The 16,602-nt window shown below is 46.8% G+C and overlaps 2 protein-coding genes and 1 pseudogene across 4 annotated transcripts in view; all 3 read left to right on the forward strand.

The window, feature by feature from the left end:
- Positions 1-89: 89 nt before the first annotated feature.
- COX7B (cytochrome c oxidase subunit 7B) lies at positions 90-4,100 on the forward strand. The gene is made up of 3 exons (XM_077308498.1): positions 90-256; positions 3,492-3,616; positions 3,883-4,100. Exons 1-3 carry the CDS (start codon positions 217-219, stop codon positions 3,958-3,960), a joined length of 243 nt encoding a protein of 80 aa, XP_077164613.1. The 5' UTR covers positions 90-216; the 3' UTR covers positions 3,961-4,100.
- On the forward strand, positions 287-3,485 carry LOC143822845 (cysteine and glycine-rich protein 2 pseudogene; annotated as a pseudogene).
- Positions 4,101-7,368: 3,268 nt separating the features above from the next.
- The window catches only part of ATP7A (ATPase copper transporting alpha), a 53,118-nt gene continuing 43,884 nt past the window's right edge, over positions 7,369-16,602 (forward strand). For 2 of the 3 annotated variants that reach the window (XM_077308842.1, XM_077308844.1), the window contains exon 1: positions 7,369-7,445. In XM_077308842.1, coding sequence (XP_077164957.1) covers positions 7,374-7,445 — 72 coding nt within the window. In that variant the 5' untranslated portion in view covers positions 7,369-7,373. Of the gene's footprint in view, positions 7,446-15,953; positions 16,062-16,602 lie in introns of all 3 variants that reach the window. The other variant, XM_077308843.1, reaches the window with a different exon arrangement.

Raw genomic sequence — 16,602 nt, forward strand, 5'->3', positions numbered from 1 at the left:
CGCAGGCCGGGAGGAGCGGGAGGGCCGAGGCTCGGGGCGCGGCTGGGGTGCGGGGCTGGGCTGCCGGCGCCCCGCTTTGCCCGCGGACTACATTTCCCGAGAGGCCCCCCGCGAAGCGCGCGTGCGCCGAGGCGACTTCCGGCGGGCGGCCATTCTGCTCTCCCGCCCCCGCCAAGGACATCGCCAGACGGATCGCGGAGCCCGGCCCCGTTAGGGATGCTGTTCCCCGTCGCCAGGCGCGCCTGCGGCCTCGCCGGTGAGCAGGGCCTGCGGGAGGGGAGGGCGGCCGTTCCGCGGGGGAGGGGGCCGTTGCCGCCGCTTCCCTGCCTGGAGATCTCCGAGGATGCGGGGCCAAGCTGGGCTCTCCAGAGGCCCAAGGACTACAATGACAATGAGCCGCTGCTCTCTTAGGGGTGGTCAAATGGGTGCTTCAGAGGTCCATGAACTACAATTACCATGAGCTCCTGCTCTGACGGGGGCTTACAGTAATTATAGTCCATGGATCCCTGGAGAGACCCAGTTTGGCCACCCTCGTCCTTGCATTAGAGCTCGTCTCCAGGCTACATTTTGCATCATTGGAAATGACAGCTTCAGAGGGTAGACTTGTCTAACCACATCACCACTAAGCTGCCCTCCCCTCTCCTGCCTCTAAGTCTTCTGGGATTGCTTGGTCAGGAGTTGGCAACCCTGATTTCCGCCTTTATCTTGGGCAGCTCTCTGGGTTATTCGTCTGGCATGGCTTTTCACACCCTGCTCCTCCTTGATCATGGGCAGTTTGCAGAAGGTGAATTCTCAGATACATCACGGGTAGCATTGCTGGCTCAAATAGCAGGCAAAAGCTGAGAAATACCAGTAAGCTATATTACATTGTAATTAGAATATACCTTGGATAGGTTTAATGCTCTAGGGCAGGTGGCCAAAGTGTGGCTCTCCAAATGTCTGTGGACTACAGTTACCATGAGCATGCTGCTGGCCTGTCTCTGATCTCAAGTAATATGGTACAGGTGGAGGTGGTCCAGTGGGTATTTAGGACCCAAGCCTTAAAGGGTTTTAAAGGACAAGGCCCTGCACCTTGAACTAAGTCTGGAAATAAAGCTGCATTTTTTATTTAGCTGGTAATTTCTGGCAGGATGTGAGGCCAAGTCTGACAGTACACTTTGGAGCGTGCAGGAAAGGCTATGAGACAGCAAATGCAGTTGGAGAGAAAATGCGCTGCCATTGCTATGATGGGCTGGCATTTAGTACAATTCTGTAGTTTTGTTCAGTATTATGGATCCAAAATGTGGCTCCCAGAGCAATAGTAATTTGAATTTTAGTTGAGACATTTAAGTTTTATGTGGCATTCATGGACTGTGGTGACCACTTACCCTGGCCATCTGGTCAAGCTTGTCCCATTCTAATTGACCTCCTATTCAGCATTAGGATCTTATGACCCACTTGTTGCTGATAGGAGGATCAGAAAGGGCACAAGTATTAAATCTCTTCCTCTTACCTGGCCCAGCTAGTTCTCACCACCCTTCCTCCTGAGACTACGAAAATCCTCTTGAGCCACAGTCCTCCTTCTGCTCCAAAAAATGCTGTTTGTGGTGGAGCGACTGATTTAAAGACCATTACAGGATAAAAGTAAAATCGTCTTTATAATTGCCCCAAAGACAGCTAGGGAGATAAAAGTTTAGGAAGCAACGATATTTACATATTAAAACTAGAATCAGAAGAATTCTTCAGAGCCATTGTTAAAGGGGCATTCAGAAGACTACTTGTGGAAATCAGAACGATTGCTTGAGGGGGTATGCATACCGTTAGTACCAATGGAATAATTGCAGGACTCCTGAGAAGCTGGTTTTGTGCAAATACTTGGAATGCCAAACTGGGGAAGGGACAACAAATGTTGTGCCTGTGACGGAGTAGTGTTATCATGCGAAAGAAGTTTGGTGGGATGGGAGGAGTGTCCCCAGATGCTTTCTCTGTGTGGTTGCCGGAGAAGCCTACCCAACATGACGGAGAGGGTTTTTGCAGTTTGAGTTAGGTAAATATATATGGTCCCAAAGGATATGGCCAAGGGACAGGCACCCCGAATATGAACAGAGGGGAAAGGCTGGGTGTCAAGCGTGATTATGCACCTTCTCAAACACGTCAACATTGGTCCAGGAATTTGGGGAGCAGAGAAGTGTTCCAGGTGTGGTGATTCTGTATGTAGCAGAGAAAGTAATAGGAGCTGGAAAGCTTCGGTACAAAAGCTGCTTCCAATGTGCCAAGTGTAGGGAGAGCCTGGAGTCAGCAACTCTGTCAGAGAAGGAGGGAGAAATCAATTGTGAAGGTTGTTATGCAAAGAACTTTGGTCCTGGAAGATTTGGCTGTGACCACGGAGCTGCTGGTGGTCTTGTTCATGCTCAGTGAATAGCTAGCCCGATGGCATCGAGAAAGTTCTGTAGTTTAAGAGGCAGCTTAAATCTTCCTGTAACATTGATTCTAGTGATTTATGTTTTTGCAGTTCTTTAAATTTATGCTGCTTTAAAAAAATGAATAATTCTTGCACTGTTAATTTCTATTAAAGTTTGTATTTTTTTAAGTTGAGTGGGTTCACAGAGGAACTTAAGTACATCTGCTGGCTCCCTGAGGGAGGGAAACATTCAAGCCTCAGATTTTGTGAATCGTGAGGGTTCCTCTTTCCTTCCACCAGCAGCGTTGGGGAGAGCTACGTGGCAAAGTGTCTTGTTGCTCTTCTAGACGTTCTGGTTCATGCCTTGAGTGTTGCAGTGTCTCTCAGAAACACCAAAGCCCCAGTAGTTGTTGAGACCAGGGTGCAGAGTCTGTCCCTCCCAAAAAAACCACTGCTGGTTTTGCTGGCACCTGCTTTATCTGCAGAGGAGCATGTGTCGCTGAAAGCTTAGCCCTCGGATCAGGCTTCCTTGGTCTTAAGGGTTCCACTAGACTAAAAGTTTGTTCTGCTGCTTCAGACCAACACAGCAAACCACCTGAATTTATTTATTTTTATTAACATGATAGACATTATAATAAAATAATTGCTGAAAATGCTAACACAATGAATTTTCTAGGTGGCCTAGTTAACTGACACATTATGCCATTAAATGTTGATTGATTGACACCCAGTACTTGGCAAGCCCTGTATTATGGGATGCAAATAAGCCCTGTTACAAAGATCTGTTTGTAACTCCCCACCCAGTGGCCAGTCTTGTCCAGGAAAGAGTTCTAGGGATTCAAAAGCTGGCCATTGTTTTGTGTCATTTTGATTGGTTCTGACTTTTGGTTTTAAAGATCAAAACATTGCATGCCTGGCTTTGACTCTACGGAGTTCGAGAGATTGTTGCTCTTTTGCCATTTTCCGATTTGGTTATAGTATATCTTAGAATTGCTTTACTTTTTCATTGTATCTTAGACATCTTGTGAATTGCCTGGGTAACACCAGGCAGTGGTAAATGTTTCAGCAAGTGTGATAAAATAAATCGTTAACCCCTGGCTGTGTTCTCTAGTCCGTAGTGTCCAGCGTACAGTGGCAAGACAAGCTCACCACAAACATGAACCTGATTTTCATGACCAATACGGCAACATCATTCTGCTGAGTGGAGCTGTGTGCTGTACCGCAGTTTGGGCTTACGTAAGTTATTTCAGCCCTTTGGTTATCCCCTACCTGTTGCAGATAACAATTAAGTCTGATTCATACGCTGGCTTGTTATTTATTGGAACTCTGTTCAGTGATTCCATTTATCTGGATTATTAAGGAAGTCCTCATTTGAAATGTGTTTTATCATAGTTGATCGATCAAGAGTTGTCTAATCTAATAATATATGTAACACGATTCTGTAGTCGTCATGATTAGAAAATACAATTGTGCTTGACTCTTTCCTATTTTGTAATTTATAGGCTATAACACAAATTGGGATTGTATGGAATTTGTCTCCTATTGGACGAGTAACCCCCAAGGAATGGAAAGACCAATAGAAATGTCTTCGTATATCTTTAAAATCTTGGGAGCAACCATGAAGTTGTCTGTGTTTTCATCGGAACATACTTCTGCCACACCTGTACTGGGATATTTCATTGTATTGTCTCCTGAGATGTAATAAACATGTGTAAATCAATGCTCATTCAGATTTATTTTTCCTTTTATGGTTTTATATTGATAATGATTGAAGTGCAGCACAGACAGTTAACCTAGTTTGTTAATGCATTCTCTCAGTAATTTCTATGGGAGGACTGGCAAATACTCCGGAAGATAGAGACAGAGTTCAACGAGATCTGAACACAATGGAAAAATGGGCAAATGAGAACAAGATGCAGTTTAATAAAGATAAGTGTAAAGTTCTGCATCTGGGTCAGAAAAATGAAAAGCATGCCTACTGGATGGGGGATACGCTTCTAGGTAGCACTGTGTGTGAACGAGACCTTGGAGTACTTGTGGATTGTAAACTAAACATGAGCAGGCAGTGTGATGCAGCGGTAAAAAAGGCAAATGCCATTTTGGGCTGTATCAACAGAGGCATCACATCAAAATCACAAGATGTCATAGTCCCATTGTATACGGCACTGGTCAGACCACACCTGGAGTACTGTGTGCAGTTCTGGAGGCCTCACTTCAAGAAGGACGTAGATAAAATTGAAAGGGTACAGAGGAGAGCGACGAAGATGATCTGGGGCCAAGGGACCAAGCCCTATGAAGATAGGTTGAGGGACTTGGGAATGTTCAGCCTGGAGAAAAGGAGGTTGAGAGGGGACATGATAGCCCTCTTTAAGTATTTGAAAGGTTGTCACTTGGAGGAGGGCAGGATGCTGTTTCTGCTGGCTGCAGAGGAGAGGACACGCAGTAATGGGTTTAAACTTCAAGTACAACGATATAGGCTAGATATCAGGAAAAAGTTTTTCACAGTCATAGTAGTTCAGCAGTGGAATAGGCTGCCTAAGGAGGTGGTGAGCTCCTCCTCACTAGAAGTCTTCAAGCAAAGGTTGGATACACACTTTTCTTGGATGCTTTAGGATGCTTAGGGCTAATCCTGCGTTGAGCAGGGGGTTGGACTAGATGGCCTGTATGGCCCCTTCCAACTCTATGATTCTATGATTCTATGATGCTAAAAATCACTCTCTACCTCATATTGCTTCATGGTTTATTAGTTCTATCACAGATGCATAAAATTTTGCAAATAGACTCCTGCAATTTTTCTGTTTCCATGATTCATGTGGTGTGAACTTCACGAGTTATGGGTCAGTCAAGTAGCGAACAGAACAAACTGTATGTCTATCCCGGGGCTCTTTCCTCCCTCCAGTCCTTTTCAATCTATATACCTCTAATGTTCCCAAAATCATATTCAGAAAGCTTGCTTATGCCAATAACTTGGTGATTGCAGTAAGACACAAATCAATTGAATGGAGTGAAATAATACCAAGTAGGGATTTTAAATTTTTGGCCAGTTGCCAAAAATAAATAAATAGCACCTTATCCCAAGTACAGGAAAAATAGAATGCTGCTGTTTCCATCTCAATAAAAAATCTGGGCCACCATGAATTTAATATATATCTTAATGGCACCAGACTTACACACTACCCTGGACAGGACCTTGTGTTATAAACACCATCTTACCAACGTAGCAATGAAAACAAGCACACAAAACAATATTTTTAAAAAATTATGTGCGGTGCGTGTGCTACAACACAGAGATGCTCAGCTTTGGGGTTAGGAGTGTAAAGTTCTGTGGAGCAAGATACTTGAATGTGGCTCAACAGACTCCACATCTACAAAATAGATCCAATTCAACTTGTCTGCACCTTGAAAACCCACAGAGTGTCATTTTGTGTGCCCTTGGACTTCTTCAGGGGGTTGCCCTGTTGGTCTGAAGCAGCAGGACAAAGTCTGAGTCTGGGGGCACCTTGAAGACACACAACGCGTCATTCTGGGGATAAACTCCCATAAAATCATAGAATTATAGAGTTGGAAGGGACCTCATGGGTCATCTAGTCCAGCCCTCTGCACTATGCAGGACACAACCCTATCACTCATCCACTGTCACCTGCCACCCCTTTGAGCCTTCACAGAATCAGTCTCTCCATCAGATGGTTATCTAGCCTCTCCTTAGAAGTTTTAAAAGATGGAAAACTCACCACCTCCCGCGGAAGCCTGTTCCACTGAGAAACTGCTCTAACTGTCAGGAACTTCTGAATGTTTAGACAGAATTTCTTTTGAATTAATTTCATCCCATTCGTTCTGGTCTGTCCCTCTGGGACAAGAGAGAACAACTCTGCTCCATCCTCCTTATGGCACCCTTTTAAATACTTGAAGATGGTTATCAAATCCCCTTAGTTGTCTCCTCTCTGGGCTAAACAGACCAAGCTCCTCCAACCTTTCTTCATACGTCTTGGTCTCCAAACCTCTCACCATCTTTGTTGCCCTCCTCTGGACACGTTCCAGTTTGTCTACACCCCTCTTCAACTGGGGTGCCCAAAACTGAACACAGGACTCCAAGTGAGGCCGAACCAGAGCAGAGTAAAGCGGTACCATCACCTCCCGTGATCTGGACACGATACTCCGTTTGATACAGCCCAAAATCCCATTTGCCTCTTTAGCCAATGAGTCACATTGCTGACTCATGTTCAATGTATGGTCTACTAAGGCTCCTAGATCCTTTTCGCACATGCTACTGCCAAGACAAGTCTCCCCCATCCTATATTGGTGTATTTGGTTTTTCCTACCTAAATGCAGAACTTTACATTTGTCCCTATTGAACTTCATTTTATTCAGTTTAGCCCACTTCTTGAGCCTATCAAGATCATCTGTATTCTGTTGCTGTCTTCAGTTGTGTTTGCTACCCCTCCCAGTTTAGTATCATCTGCAAATTTAATAAGTATCCCCTCCAATCCCTCATCCAAAGCATTTATAAATATGTTGAACAACACAGGCCCCAGGACAGATCCTTGGGAACTCCACTTGTCAATCTTTTCCAAGAAGATGCTGAGCCATTAACAAACACCCCCCTGGGTACGATTTGTCAACCAGTTATTGATCCACCTGACAGAATTAGGAACCATCCCACATTTTACCAATTTGTGAACAAGAATATCGCGTGGAACCTTATCAAAAGCTTTACTGAACTCCAGATAAACGATGTCCACGGCATTCCCCTGATGTAGCAAGGGAGTCAGTTCCTCGGAAAAAGGGAGGAGGCTGGTCCGACATGAGTCGCGGGGTCGGGGCGCCCCTGTGGTCCCCACTTGCCCTCCTGTCTGGGGGTCCCTCGTGGGGTGCTGGTGTTCCGCGGGGTCCACCAGGGGGCGCCGTCTCGGCCCTCTGCCTTCCCTCCGTCACGTGACTCTTTGCCCCGCCTTTCGCTGAAGGGCGCGCTGACGTCGTGCGGGGCGTAGCAACCATGTCCGGGAGGGGCGTGGCCACGTCCTGGGGGGGCGGCGCCGGCGCCGGGCGGGCGGACGAGGCGTCGGAGGTGAGCGAGCGGCGGGCGGCGGGTCCCTGTCCGGGGAGGGGTTTCCCTCGAGGCCGCTTCTGGGTCCTGCTGGGCGGCGGCGGGGGAGAGCAGAGGGCCCCGGGTGCAGCTGGCCTTGCCAACCCCTGGCCGGGAGACGACTGGAGATTGGGGGGCGGCGGGGCTCCGTGCCCCCAAAGTGCAGCTCCCACGGGAACCCATATCTGTAGTTTGCCGAGGGAAAGCGTTTCCGGAGTTTCCTTGGGTCCGGCCTGGAGCGTGGCATCCTCACCAGAGCCCCGGCCACAGAGTGTCCCCCCCCCGCCCAAGCAGCCCCTTCCTCCAGGGGAACTGACCCTCAGAAGACGAGAGGGGAGCTGTCCTTCTGGGGGATCCCAGGTCCTGCCTGGAGGGTGGCATCCCTGAACCTCACCGGGGCCCAGGCCGCAGAGAGCCCCCCCAGCTGCTTTTTCCTCCGGGGTGGGACTGATCTCTGCAGTCCGCAGATTAGCTATTATTTCAGGGGACCTCCAGCTGGAACCTGGAGGCTGGCATCCCTAGTTCACCCGCCAAAGCGGGTGGGTGGGAGCTGATCTCTGCAGTCTGGAGAAAAGAGCCGTCTTTCCTGAGGATCCCCTGTCCCACCCATACATAGGCTGGCATCCCTTAACCTTTGGGGGAACAGGGACCCAGAGCCCCCCCTCGCAAGCAGCCCTTTCCTCCAGGGGAACCAATCTGGGGAGAGGAGTTTCCTTGGGGATCCCCAGGTCCCCCCTGGAGGCTGGCATCCCTGGGTCCTGCAGCAGCTACATGGGGGAAAGTTCCTGCCAGGGATTTCTTCTTCGGGCTCTTTAATGACAATCCCCTGTCCGCCTTACTGATGTCTGTCTGGGTGAGAAAAAGATGACTTCCAGGCTCTCCTGTTAGCCAAGGGGGCGACTGGTGTTTGGTTGGAATGCGACCCAGGCTGCAGTCCGAAGACCCGCATGTCTCCGCTTCTGAGCTCCTCCTTGCCACATGCCTAGCAACAGCCCCGTCTCAGCAATTTCACATGCTTAGAATTACTGTGCGGAAAGATTTATCTGCCAAGGGGGGTTGGAAAGCAGTTTGCAGTAACAAGTGGCCTGCACAAAGTTGTTGTTCTTCAAATCCCTCTTTGGTTGTCACTCATTGCACAGAAATGACTGCTGTTTATTTCTTTTCTCTTTTTCGGCATTATTGTAAATGCAGGTGGGTAGTCATGTTGGTCTGAAGCAGCAGGACCAAGTTTGAGTCCTGCAGCACCTCTTGAGACAAAGTTTAATTCTGAGTACAGGGTTTGTTAGGCTTAAGGGTGCCACTGGATTCAGGCTTGTTTCACTATTACTGCGTTGTGTTGCCCCCCCTTTTTTTTTTCTTTTTTTTGCTTCCTGTTTGTTAAAAATATCCCAACTTTACTTACATGAATGTATGTTTCTTTCAATCTCAAATGTGATGAAATAGAACAGACAGATGTTATGGTTAAACTTGATTTTTATTGGAAGGATATAAACAAGTTAAAATGTTAATTGATCGTAGATAGCCTATCCATATTAGTATGAGACAAACGGTGAGTGAGACATTTATAAGAAAGCTGAAACTTATCCTGTGTCTTCTCCTCCGTTTATGTAAATGCTCTTGGGATGGAGTTGGAATATACATTTAATTTCCATGAAGGTGTTGGTTGAGACCAAATTCAGCAGAGCAAACAGAGTGCTGGGTCTCATTAAAGTTAATTATAGGAACAGTGTTTTGCAACTGTTACAATTAGATATTCAGGGTCACCCATGTCATTCTCTCTAATAATAGAGTTTAGTAAACTTATTATGCTGTTGGTTTACAAATTGTATTGTTTGTGAACAGAAAGGAGACACAATCCTGTAGCGATAATTACAAAGGAAATTTTAAACAATATGGGGAGAATAAGTTCTTTTGCTTTCAGTGCAGAGATTCTGCTGTTCTGACAGGATGCATGCAAAGTATTTACACAATCAGAATGAACAAATGGAAAATATATTAACCAGTGTTTGCCTTTTCCATGAATAATGTATTAGATATTTATGTGCCACTTTTCTCCTAACACAAAAACAGCTTCTTCCATTTTCCCTCTTTTATTTTGTCCTCACAACAACATCCTAGTGAGGGTGGTCTGACTGTTGAGAATGGCAGTGCCGGTACTGGAACCCAGGTCTCCCAGGTGCTGGCAGAGATGAGGGAAGGTGCTTTGTGCTTGTTGTATAACATCCATAACTGATCAGGCCCTATAAAATCAGAGTCCGGTAGCACTAAGACCAACAAAGATTTATTCAATTGAATAAGTCTTTGTTGGTCTTAAAGGTGCTCCTGGACTCTGATTTTATTATACTGCTTCAGACCCAACACGGTTACTCATTTGAGTCTGCTCAGGCCCTGCATACCTCAGAAACCACCTTATTCTTTATGGGAGCCTCTGTAGTAAATTGAAAGTGCCTCCCTGGTTGCCCCACATGACCCAGAAAGGTAAGCTCAAGGCCTTGTGTGTCAGGGAGGGAGGGAAGGAAGGGGCCCATCCTCTCCAACCCTCTTTCTCTACTGTGCTCTATCCAAACATCTGGGCAGCTGCTAAGAGAAGAGCAAGCTGGCTGCAGGGATGATGGTTCTAATATCATTCTGAAGAGAGGAGGGTTTTATTCCTCTTTCCCCTTGGCTAGGTTGCTCTCCTCTGGGCAGTTGGGCAGTCTCGCTGTTTAGCTTGTGCTGCTGTGCCTCGTGCAGCAGAGAGAACAGAGAGGCAGAGGCAGAATGAGGCCCTTCCCATCATTTCAGGTGCGTCAGAACTGGCTAAGATTCAGTGGGGGTGGGGAGAAATAACACTACCTGTGCAGAAGAACTCTGGTAATTGAAAGGGGGCAGTTGCATGCTTAATAGTGATAATGATGTCTTACTGTTGTGTGCAGGGGAGAAGGCATACAGCAGCCATGCGGCTCCTTTGGCAGATGGTAGCTGTGGATTTGGCTCTCTGTGGGCCATGGAGTGAGTCCTTCTGGGTTAGATGGTTTGGGTTGGCTTTGGGGAAAACAGTCCAGTCATAAGAAGGGTTATGTCCTTCTCAGGTCCTTTAATGAATCTAGAAAATGAATCTGTAGGTACCTAGGCAAAATGGAAGGCAGCATATTAGGTCATGGACAATTGTTGTTCCAGCATTTGTTTTGCCCCATGCTTTCATCCAGTGGCCGTGTTAATCTCTTGAGGATGATTGCCATGCTAAATAGCTCTGCCTCTACACCATAATTAAGGTGCTTAAATTGCATTCTTTCTTTCAGTTGGTTAGGTTTGTGCTGCTTAGTCATTGGGTTCAGTTGGGATGAAGGCAGAAATACCATTGAAATCTGCAGACAAAAGTGTAAATCGGTTCTTAAGTACCATTGGTTTTGTTACAGGTCAGGCATGCCTGCAAGGTGTGTCTTGTGTGAGAAACAGGGTTAGAAATGTGTTCATGCAGTTTGTGTGTATGTGTGTGTGCTGGTACACACTGGTACAGCATGCTGGCTTCTATCTGATTGGTGGACGTTGCAGCATCAGTCAAAGGTTGGTGAAGAAGGTAGCAGGGCAGTCTTGAGGCCTGTGGCTTCCCATAACAACCGGTTGAGTATCCCCTTGACATCCCCGCGCATGTCATTAATGGGCATGATCCAGGGATGAGGGATTCAGGAAGGGATGGGAGCAGTCATGACCAAGCAGTTGCCTCTAGCCGCAGGAGAGAGCAGGCATGCTGGGTGGTGGATGGACCAGGTTGAGGGAAGAGCCCATAAACAGCGGGGGATGACCAGATGCACCAACAGAGAATTACTGCCGCCCCTGATTTTACACAAGGCTTTCTCGGTCAGGGTTTCATGAAAACCGGGTGGGGGGCGGGTTCTCGACTGTCCTGGAAGGATTCCTGAAGCGGTGGGAGTGAACTAATTGTTTATACATTTTTAAAATGTGTTAAAGATTTATCAGGTGATAGGACCATACACAGTCTTGTCAGCCTCCCCCCCTCCCCAAAATGCCCATTCTTAGGTCTGAGTAGGCATGTACACAGCTCTGCTTCCCAACCATATTTTGCACACTCATGGTACTTCTGGGGCTTCTTAGAGCCTGAAGAATGTTTCAGAAATTTCTCAATGGGAAAAAAGTTGAGAAAGGCCGCTTTACACACAAAGCCCTGCGAGCTGTCATTTTCCCATATATTATTATGTTAACCTTAAGATGACATCTGGACTTAAGTGCCTTCTAACCACCCCCCCTTGCTGAAGTGTTGCGGGTTGCCTAGACCAGTGGTCTCCAACCCCTGGTTCGGGGACCGGGACCAGTCCGTAGATCAGTCAGTCAGGCTGCGGCACCTCCTCGTCCTCCCCGGCTGCTGCCTCGGGGGCTGCCCTGCCACTCTGCTGCCAGCTCACCTTTGGTGCTCTCCAACGGCCACCATGGCTGGGGGCCCCCTCGGCATTGAACTGTGCAGCTGCTGCTGGCAGTGCCCCCCAGTGGGCAGCTAAGACCAACAATGATTGATTCTAGTGCAGGCTCTCTTCCTCAGACTAATACAGCTTGCACTCAAAAGCTCCCACCTTGAATAAATCTTTGTTGGTCTTTGTTGGTGCTACTGGACTCTGATTTTATTGTGCGACTTCAGACCCGCACGGCTACCCATTGGAATCAGTTTTCATTGAGTTATTGTTCCAAGTAGGTAGGGTTAGGACTGCAGTTTCAGTAATTTGCTCTTTAGAAAATTTAGAATATTTTAAGACTAGCGCTGTTTCTACCCCGCAGCCAGGCCGGAAACTGATGGGTCTAGGTCTGAAGCTTCTTCCAGGAATACTGATATTTGGCCCACGACTGCCCTTTCAACCATTTTCCCCAGGAAATCTAGGTGTGAAACGGGTTAGACGTTGTTGGGCTCAGGTGGGTCTGGAGATGTTTTTTTCAGCAGTGGACGAACCACTCACTCTTTTAGCCTTTCCGGAAATAATCCCATTTTGAGGGAGAGGTTGATTATCTCCAGGAGAGGACCCCTCATTCTGAGGTCTGTTGTTATTAGGAGCCACAATGGGCAGGGGTCTAGTGGGCAGGTGGTTAGTCTCCCTGCTGCCAGCATCCTGCCCACTTCAGTCAGCTTGAGTCCTCTGAAGTTACTCAGTGTTCTCTCCAAAGACAGCCTAAGGGCCACTTTCTATATCTAAGGTTGGAGGGTGGTCACAGTGGAATGTCAACATTTTGTATGCAAAATGACTTGCAAATGCCTTAAAGCTGATATCAAATTGGCTATTGTTTTGTTGCCTTTCCTCTAGGGCAGTGAGAGATCAAAGTATCCTAAACAATTGTGCTGGGCATGAATTAGCAGATGTGATGCTAGCCGTTTCACTGACTTCACCGCCATCTCACAGGCTCTCATCTGCATTCTATAAGATGTTCTTGAGGCTTCCTCCTTAAACATCCAAATTGCTCCTGCTGTAAGAGCTTTTCTGCAATGATCAAATGAGTTTTATTCCATATGATGTTGGTTGGGCTTTTCCCCTCGATTTATAAATCACCATATTTATAAATCACCAGATTCAGAGTACCTTTATTGGCATAAAATTGCAAAGCATAAAATGAAAATTTCAAACAGTTCCAGATGTAAAATCCATCGTAAAAGATTTTCATTTAAAATTGCCAGTAAAAGCTTCGCTACTTTATAAATCACCAGATACTGTCATTAATATTAAATGACAGTATCTGCATGTGATTTTCTAAAAATACTTGGTGAGAACTAACATCTGGAGTTATGACCTTGGAGCTCTCCTTATTGATTGACTGTGGAAGTTTATCCTGTGCTGGTTAGTTCCTGGTCAGATCTGCTGTTCCATGTAACTATGGATTCAAAGAAAACCCCAACACAAAAGCCATGCAACATTTTTTGTTTACACTGAGCAAAGCCACACACGCACAAACGCTTGACTTCTCCAGAACTCTTAATTGGAATGGGTGCTAAATTCAAAAGAGTGGTGGGGTGATGGCAGGAGGGGGGGCACATGCAAGCTGTTGTCTCAGAGGCCAAGCAGGTTTGAATGGATACAGCATATTGGGTGGAGCTGGTCTTGGGTTTTGCCTTCAGCCAAGTCACAGTGGTGGCCTCCTGTTGAAAATACAAATTGACAGATCGGTAGGTCGAAGGGCTGTCTCGTGCCAGATGGAAGTCGGAGAAGAGCAACGTGCCTATTTAACGCTCTGCAGTGTTGTCAGTAAAACCACTGTGTTTTTCCATGGCACTCAGCTTTCTTATCCAAGGGAGCTGTTTAATTTTTGTGTGTGTGAGACACAGTCAGCTACTGCATTTATATCTTCAAACAGAGGCAGAACTTATCTCTTCCTCTTCTCATAAGGCCAAAAAATGAAGCTTGACATCATCCCATCTCCTAGAAAAATGTCAGTTTTGTTCATGCTGCTGTTTTATGTACTGGTCCTATCTGCGGCAGCCGCAGCTGGGTACTGAAGGGCCATATTACTATTTATATGTGCTGCTTGGTTGTTTGGTTCTGTACAGCCAGACAGCAGCAGATTTCTGAGTTGGACTTTGGCCAACAGACAAGGAAGTACTGCTCAGTTATCTGGAAAATGCATATTAAAGGCAAAGGCTGGTAGACATTCTAATGAAATGGGCAACCTGATTCTAGCCTTAACATCAACTGCTGGGGGCAAGAAGAAGGATGTGCTGCCACTTTGAAAGCAAGTTGATCAGGTCTTGATGGGTGGCTGGGAGCTTTCTGTACACCAGTGACTCAGGAGTCACCTATGGCTCTTTGATGTGTCACCTATGGCTCTTTCATGCCTTGTTATCCAATGTGGCATCTACAGGAAAGTGAGCATATCCCTGGTTCCATGGGGCTTTCAACTGATGGATGGGTCCCATCTTGGAACAGTTGTCAGAGGAGAGATAGGTAAGCTGTAAACCTCCCCAAGGTGCAGACCTGAGGCCGAGGATTGAAATAAATCTGTCTCCTTCATTGGCAGTCATTGGTGCTGGGCCAGCTACAGAATGAGTGCCACTGCTTTCTGCATTATAGCCAGCTGCACGTGTGGCAACATTATGTCCAGTGTTTTGAGGGAGAGCACCAGGTTCTAGTGTAGCTTAATAGATGTCAGTCATTTGAAGGGGGCATTTTTTGCATCGTATGGCTCGTGCAGCTAATACTAAGACTTCTGCTTTGTAAGATGCTACATACGATGCTAGCTTTGTCTGGCTAGTTGAACCAATGTTATTACTACCGGCGTAGCTGAGTTGGAATTCTGACAGTACCTCTGCCATGAACCTTCTAGGAGGCCTTATGCAAACCACTGTTCAAGTTTCAGTCTTCTGTCTTCCAGGACGCATTTCAGGGACCGTGTGTGTAGTAATTGTTATGAGTCCTGGGCCCTCTTGCGCTTGTGTGTTCTTTCCCCTTCATGCACGGGAGCATACTGAATGACCTTTGGCCTGGCTACATAGTCTCAGCCAAGCTTCCCTCACAGGGCCAGAAAGGATGGAGTGTAAGTCAAGTAAATCAGTGAAATGGCTAGGAAATAAAATGCTTTCATCTGAATCAAAAACTGTGATTTGTCCTTTGACTTTCAAACCAGTGTGAAACTGTATTTTCATTGGTATATGCAAGATCTGCAGTGTGTATAATTGAGCAGAATATCAAGGGTGTCCTGCATTGGAGGGGATGTACATTTAGCATAGTTAGGATAGGAACTTCGATGATTTTCAAATCATCTTCTCCAGTGTCCTGATTGGCTCAATAAGGATCTTTCTGCTTTTTGAGCACACTTCCTCCCTGCCTGCCTCAAGAACAGCAGTTGAGCAACAGTATGGCTGCAGACAAGAGCCAGCTGGTTAGGTCTCCCCACTCCTCTTTCTGTACATAGTTGTTTCTCTTCTGAATATTTGACTGCTCTAAGAAGCCTGGTGCTGTGCTCTCTCTGCATATTCAGATTCTGCCAACAGTTTTGAGATCCATGATTTCCCTGTCGTTTGTCAGCTCAGCAAGTAAATGCATCCACTTTTTACCTACAGTCCTCCATGAACTTGCACAATTTACTATCCACAATAGGCCCCACTGTCTTAAAGTTGGCCCCAATGTACTTAATTGTTCTTCACTACACTTGCCAAAGAGCCTCTTGTGGCACAGGGTGGTAAGGCAGCCGACATGCTGTCTGAAGCTCTGACCGTGAGGCTGGGAATTCGATTCCAGCAGCCGGCTCAAGGTTGACTCAGCCTTCCATCCTTCCGAGGTTGATAAAATGAGTACCCAGCTTGCTGCTGGGGGTAAAACGGTAATGACTGGGGAAGGCACTGGCAAACCACCGCATATTGAGTCTGCCAGGAAAACGCTAGAGGGCGTCACTCCAAGGGTCAGACATGACCCGGCGCTTGCAAAGGGAATACCTTTATACTTGCCAAAAAATGCTAGGAGAAGGCTAAGCGTCCACAATGGCAATAGCAGGGGCCTTGAACTGTCTTTATCCTTACAGCCTTTCTGGACTGTGCTGCTTCCCCAGCAACTTAGCATGAAGAAGCCACTGCTTTGCAGAGAAGAGTTTTGACCTTGGCCAGAACAGCCAGCATGTGAGCCAGCTGAGGTGGGTGTGTGTTGTAAGGATAATAACATACTCAGCAACTGAGATTAACGCCTTATCGTTTGTTTGTAAGCACAATATGCTTAGCTTTATTCTTTGTGTGGGCACTGCACCTAGATGTTCAGTTAAACCTCGCAGAAAGCACCACAAAAAGTCACAGTAATTCCAGTTTAGATGAGAGTGATGCAGCCTCTTTCTTCAGCTACCTTCCAGTTTCTTTCTCCCTCTGGGTCAGGAGGACAGCTGGATGGGTGTTTCCCATCTCTCATTGAGGGAGGCAGGTCATTTGCATATTTTGCCTTCCATGGGAAACGCCCCTCTATCTCCAGTCTTCTTCCTGCCTCGCGAGGGAGCAGACGTGACTTTCAGAGTCCCATTCTGTAGCATGTAAAGAAGACTAATTAAAAATAGAATAGTTGTGGGCTGCATATTGAAGCCTCAGCTGAGTTGTTTCGGGCCGCATTCGACGAGCTAGAGCTCTCCCTCTTTGGCTGCGCCAGATCGGGCAGCGGGATAGAGCTCCGCGGTGGTGACCTCGTGCTCG

Source organism: Paroedura picta, chromosome 13, assembly GCF_049243985.1.
Source record: "Paroedura picta isolate Pp20150507F chromosome 13, Ppicta_v3.0, whole genome shotgun sequence".
In the NCBI taxonomy this organism is placed as follows: Eukaryota; Metazoa; Chordata; class Lepidosauria; order Squamata; family Gekkonidae; genus Paroedura; species Paroedura picta.

Excerpts from the sequence above, each read along its gene's own strand:
- COX7B (XM_077308498.1), top strand. The coding sequence starts at position 217 with ATGCTGTTCCCCGTCGCCAGGCGCGCCTGCGGCCTCGCCG. Across the intron at positions 257-3,491 it reads GCGCGCCTGCGGCCTCGCCG|TCCGTAGTGTCCAGCGTACA; the intron begins GTGAGCAGGGCC and ends TGTGTTCTCTAG. Across the intron at positions 3,617-3,882 it reads GTACCGCAGTTTGGGCTTAC|GCTATAACACAAATTGGGAT; the intron begins GTAAGTTATTTC and ends TGTAATTTATAG.